Genomic DNA, 6,279 nt, shown 5'->3' with positions numbered 1-6,279 from the left:
AAGAGATGTCAACTATTCCATCGGTACCACTTGCTAGAATCTTTTTGGTACTTTAGGACAAGTTTAACTCGAGAAAATTCAATTATTCCATTTCTCCAAGATTTCATGTACATCAAAACATAGTGAAATTTTGCACAATAACATTGTTTATCAATTACTTTTTCCGTCCATTTTTACTTGTCACACATTTTTTTTTTAGAGTAAAATTATATGGACTTCGGCCAACTTTGCACTATAACATTGTTGATTGTTTATCAATTACTCACCGGTTCACTTTTACTTTTCACATACCCTTTTTTGAGGATGAAATTGTTTGGACGTTGATCTAACATTTTAAGATAGTTATTTCTCTTCACATTAATATGAAAAGAAATTCAACTTATAGTGTCTTTCGTATAGTTTCAAACTTCTAAATTTTAAATTTAAACTGTTAAATTACAACAATAACAACAAACTCTGTGTATTCCCATAAGTGGGATATGAATTTAAAATGTAAAATTAATCTAGAAAATTTATTGGTCACGGATTAGTTCGTTCTCCACCGCCATTTACCTCAACTTGACCACTCTTCTCTATTGCTGGAGAATTCTTGTAAATTTCTTCTTCTTTGTTTTTGCCCCATAGAAGAATATACATGCCAATAATAACCAAAATTGATCCCAATATGCTGTTAAAAAATTAAAAAAAAAAAAAGAGTTTAATTAATAAAAGTAAGCATAACTTTAACTTTTTACCACATTGTCGTCTTGTTATTCATCTCTACTATTTTTATTTAACCAAAAAAATTTGTTAACATTCTTTTGATCTCTCAATTATTATTAGTAAATGCTAATTTTAGTCTTGCTGATATTTAACTAAGCAAGTTTAACCCTCAATAACATGAAATGTTCAAGTCTGATCCATTTTCTTATGAATACAATTTTTTCAGAATTATTAATTGTTCCACTATTTAATTTTCCATATATTATGTTAAACCTGCACTATTGTTCTACTCCATTCATTCCAAAATAGTTGTCATGTTTGTTCTTGAGAGTCAATTTGATTAATTTTCAAAGCTAAATTAGATTAGACCAATTCAAGATGTTAAAGTTAAAATTTAAATTTTCAAAAACTATATAAAAAGTACGATAAGTTACAATTATTTTTCATATCAATACGATGAAAGTGTGTCCGGAGCTCGAGCGTGTTTTGGGCTGAAAATCGACTTGGGGCTCCCAGGCAGGCTGAGAAGCGTGAGAGTGGGGCCCAGCGGCGTGGGAGGGGTCGTATGGTGGTCAAACGGGCGAAACGGCACGAACAGGCCATTTTCAGGCCAAATCGGTATGTTATAGCCCACGGTTCTGGGGTGTGCCTAGGGTCCGGGCATGTTTTGGGCCAAAAATCGACTTGAGGCTCCTAGGCAGGCTGAGGAGAGAGGAAGTGTGTCCCGGCGGCGTGGGAGGGTCCGTCTGGGTAGTCAAATAGGTGAAACAACACAAACAAGCCATTTTTGGGTCAAATCGGTGTGCTATAGCCCACAGTTCAAGGGGTGTGCTCAGGGCCAGGCATGTTTTAGGCAAAAAATCGACCTAGCGCTCCCAGGCAGGCTGAGCAGCGGGGGAGTGCGGCCCGGCGATGTGGGAGGGGTTGCCTGGCTGGTCAAACTGGCGAAACAACGGGAACGCACCATTTTGGAGTCAAATCAGTGTGCTATAGCTTAGAGTTCTTGGGGTGTGCTCGGGGCCCAGCCATATTTTGGGCCAAAAATTGACCTGGGGCTCCCAGGCAAGCTAAGGGCTGGGGGAGTATGGTCCAGCAGTGTGAGAGGGGCTGTCTGGGTGGTCAAACGGGCTAAACGGCGCGAACGGGCTATTTTCGGGCCAAATCGGTATGCTATAGCCAACGGTTCTTGGATGTGCCTAGGGCCCGGGTATGTTTTGGGCCAAAAAATTGACCTGGGGTTCTCAGGCAGGCTGAGGAGCGGGAGAGTATGGCCCGGCGGTGTGGGAGGGTCCGTCTGGGTAGTCAAATAGGCGAAACAACATAAACGGATCATTTTTAAGCCAAATCGGTGTGCTATATAGCCCACGGTTCAAGGGGTGTGCCCGGGGCCCAGGCATATTTTAGGCCAAAAAATGACCTGGGGCTCCCAAGCAGGCTGAGGAGCTGGGGTGTGTGGCCCAACGGCGTGGGAGAGGGTTTCTGGCTAGTCAAACTGGCGAAACAATGGGAACGCACCATTTTTGGACCAAATTGGTGTGCTATAGCCCACGGTTCTTGGGGTATGCCCGGGGCCCGACCATATTTTAGGCCAAAAATTGACATGGGGCTCCCAGGCAGGCTGAGGAGTGGAGGAGTATGGCCCAGCAGTGTGGGAGGCGTCTGGGTGGTCAAACAGGCTAAACGGCGCAAACGGGCCATTTTTCGGCCAAATCGGTGTGTATAGCCCACGGTTTGGGGTGTGCCTGGGCCTGGACATATTTTGGGCTGAAAATTGACTTGGGACTCCCAAGATGGCTGAAGAGCGGGGGAGTTTAGACCGACAGCATAGAAGGGGCCATCTAGATGGTCAAACAGGCGAAACGTCCCGAACGGGCTATTTTTGGGCCAAATCGATTTGCTATATAGGCCACGATTCTGGGAGTGTGCCCAGGACCCGAGCATTTTTTGGACCAAAAATTAACCTGAGGATCCCAGGCAGGCTAAGGAGCAGGGAAGTGTGGCCCGACGGTATGAGAGGGGCTTTCTAGGTGGTCAAACGGGCGAAACAACGCGAATGGGCCATTTTCGAGCCAAATCGGTGTGCTATAGCCGACGGTTCTGGGGCTGTGTTCGGGGCCGAAGGGTGTTTTGGGAAAAAAATAGACCTGGATCTCCCAAGCAGTCTGAGAAGCAGGTGTGTGTGGCTCAACAGTCTGGGAGGAGGTGTCTGGGTTGTCAAACGAGCGAAATGACGTGAACGGACTATATTTGGGTCAAATCAATGTGCTATAGCCTACAGTTCTGAGTGTGTGCCCGAGGCCCAAGCATATTTTGGGCCATAAATCAATCTCGGGCTCCAAGTAGGCTAAAGAGCGGGGGAGTTTGGTCCGGAGACATGAGAGGGGCCGTCTGGGTGGTCAAACAGGCGAAATGGCTCGAACGGACCATTTTTGAACCATAAATTGGAGTGCTATAGCCCACAATTCTAAGGTTATGCCCAAGGCCCGGACATGTTTTGGGCCAAAAAAAGACCTAGGGCTTTCAGGCACGCTGAAGAACGGTGAGTGAGGCCCGACAGCGTGGAAGGGGCCTTTTGGGTGGTTAAATGGGTGAAACGGTGCGAACGGATCATTTTTTATCCAAATCGGTGAGTTATAGCCTACGGTTTTGGGGTGTGATCGAGCGTATTTTGGGTTAAAATTGACCTGGGGCTCGCAAGCAGACTGAAGAGTTGGAAAGTATGGCCCGACGGAGTGGGAGCGGCCATCTGGGTGGTTAAGCGAGTGAAACGACACAAACAGATAATTTTTGGGCCAAAGCCCACGGTTCCGGTCGTGTACCAGAGGCCCGGGCATGTTTTGGGCTAAAAATCGTCTTGCGGCTCCCAGACAGACTGAGAAGCGGGGAAGTGTGGCCCAGTGGCGTGAGAGGGGCTGTCTGGGTAGTCAAACGGGCAAAATGACGCTAACAGGCCATTTTCGGGCCAAATTGTTGTGCTATAGCCCATGATTTTTTGGGTGTGCCCGGGGCCCGGGTGTGTTTTGGGCTAAAAATTAACCTTGGGCTCTCAGGAAGGCTAAGGAGCTGGGTAGTGTGGCCTGACAGCGTGGAAGGGGCCGTCTGGGTAGTCAAACGGGAGAAACGACGCAAACAAACCATTTTTGGGCCTAATCAATGTGTTATAGCCTACAGTTCTGGGGGTGTGCCTGGGCGTGTTTTTGCCAAAAATTGACCTGGGGCTCCCAGGTAGGTTGAGGAGTGGGAGAGTGTGGCCCGACGATGTAGGAGGGGCCATCTAGGTCGTCAAACGGGCGAAACGACACAAACTGACCATTTTTAGGCCAAATCAGTGTGCTATAGCCCACAGTTCGGGAGGGGGGGTTGCCAGGGGTCCGGGCGTGTTTCGAGCCAAAAATTAACCTGGAGCTCCCAGGTAGGCAGGCAGGCAGGCCAAGGAGCAGGAAAGTGTGGCCCGACAGTGTGGGAGGGGCCGTCTAGGTGGTCAAACGCGCGAAACAGCGTGAACAGTCCATTCTTAGGCCAAATCGGTGTGCTATAACCCACTATCTGGGGGTGTGCCAGGGGTCCGAGCGTGTTTTGGGCCAAAAATCTACCTGGGACTCCCAAGGAGGCTGAGGAGCGTGGGAGTGTGGCCCGACAGCATGAGAGGGGTCGTCTGGCTGGTCAAACGAGCGAAATGGTGCAAATGGATCATTTTCGGACTAAATCGGTGTGCTATAGTCCACGATTCTGAGTTCAATCGAACTCGTAACTAAAGCTCTAGTTCTCCCCTTGAGGGACCAAAATGTTGTTATCCTAAAAATTATTAGTCCCTACATTTAATTTATTTGTCCTGTTTTAATTTGACACAAAATTTAAAAAGTAAGAAATTTTTAAATTTTGTACTCTTAAATTAAATATATGTCGATCTTGTGGCCGTAAACATTTAAATGTGAAAATTTAAAACTAAAAGTTGTCAATAAAAGAAATAAGAAGAACTAACCTTCCTAGGCGAATTTGAGCATGAAGTATGAAGATGTCAAAAACAGCAGCAAAAATCTGATTAAATGGAGTAAATGCTGATGTGAAAACTGCACCTTTTTGCTTTACACACCATGACATTACAACATAGCAAAAACCTGATCCCACCATACCCTACATTCATTTTCATTTAATAGTTACGTGTTTGAATAAACGTGTTGTGTTAAAATTAACAATAGGTGATTGATGTGTGTGATAAAAAGTGTATTTATCAAATGCACATGTAAGATACGAAGTGGGGTCTGGGTCCAGACCAGGGTAAGTGATTAATGTGTGTGATAAAAAGTGTATTTATCAAATGCATATGCAAGATACAAAGTGGGGTCTGGGTCCCGGCCAGAGTAAATGATTGATGTGTGTGATAAAAAGTGTATTTATCAAATGCATATGTAAGATACAAAGTGGGGTCTGGCTCCTGGGAAGTGTAACGTGTACGTAGTTCTATCACTAACTCAGAGGTGAAGTAAGGACTATTTTCGAAAGACCTTCGAGTCAAGATAAAATATTTTATAGGACATAATATAAAAATAAGAAATAATAGGTAAAATTAAACAATAGATAATAACAAAAAATAAGTCTACGTAGCTCAAAATAGTACCACACTCGGTCTCTCTGAAACAACCAAACACCATCAAAACTCTAAGACCGTGATACTACAAGCAAAATACTGCGACCACTAGCACAGATAGCAAGACAAAACACACCTACCTACTAGATCATTTCCTGACTAAATTGACTCGTTAAGGGATTTTGACGGATCAAAAAATGGGTCAAGAATGTTATCGACAAGCAAAATTCCAACATTCCATTAAAAGTTGTTGTCTAGAATTAGCGATTTTCTGATAGTGTTATAGTTATAATTAAAGGGAGGAAAAGGAGATTAATTACTTACACCAAATATGACACTAAAGATATCTAAACCTCCTTTGATTATCCATTTTGATATATTTTTGCTAAAAATAAGACTCAATATTGCTGATTGAATTGCTCCAAAAAATGACATTATTGTTGTGCTTGAATATTGATAAGGATAATCTTTGCTAATTCTTGCTTGTAATAAGAACCATGCAGACCACACAAAGGAACCTGCAACAATAATAACTATGTCTCAGTTTCAAATAAGTCAAAATCAACTATATGAAGCTGGTTTCCATTATTTAAATCCATATAATATCATCATCATACAAATAAAATAAAAGTGGAATATATGTGTGTCTAAACAGCAATAAAATGTATTCGGTGTACGAGGGCGAACCCCTTTTGACGAAAAATTACATTATTAATTTATATAAACCTAGCTCCACCACCACCAATGTAGTCTCACAACTCGGTCTAGGAAGGACAAAGTGTACGCACAGGGGCGGACCTATGGCGTATTTTGTGTTGCTTCGACACCCATTAAATCTGATGCAGACTAGGTATAAGATTTATAAAAGCTCCCAGTAAATCACTTGCTTTAATTTCTAGGTGGAACTTTAAAGGCTTTGGGCATCAATATATTTGTTCAAACCAACGATGCTCACGTTCTCTAAATTCCGGATCAACCACTGTATACAC

The 6,279-nt window shown here is 43.5% G+C and overlaps 1 protein-coding gene across 4 annotated transcripts in view; it reads right to left on the bottom strand.

Annotated features, from left to right (window-relative positions):
• Positions 1 to 396: 396 nt before the first annotated feature.
• The window catches only part of LOC107848557 (WAT1-related protein At3g30340), a 12,038-nt gene continuing 6,155 nt past the window's right edge, over positions 397 to 6,279 (bottom strand). For all 4 annotated transcript variants that reach the window (XM_047399288.1, XM_047399290.1, XM_047399289.1 and 1 more), the window contains 3 exons: positions 5,615 to 5,808; positions 4,685 to 4,836; positions 397 to 667 (listed from right to left, as the gene is read on the bottom strand). In XM_047399288.1, coding sequence (XP_047255244.1) covers positions 520 to 667; positions 4,685 to 4,836; positions 5,615 to 5,808 — 494 coding nt within the window. In that variant the 3' untranslated portion in view covers positions 397 to 519. The remainder of the gene's footprint in view (positions 668 to 4,684; positions 4,837 to 5,614; positions 5,809 to 6,279) is intronic.

Source organism: Capsicum annuum, chromosome 11 (assembly GCF_002878395.1).
Source record: "Capsicum annuum cultivar UCD-10X-F1 chromosome 11, UCD10Xv1.1, whole genome shotgun sequence".
Lineage (NCBI taxonomy): Eukaryota > Viridiplantae > Streptophyta > Magnoliopsida > Solanales > Solanaceae > Capsicum > Capsicum annuum.
The sequence above is the reverse complement of the archived record's forward strand: the minus strand, read 5'-3'. Positions and strand labels throughout refer to the sequence as shown.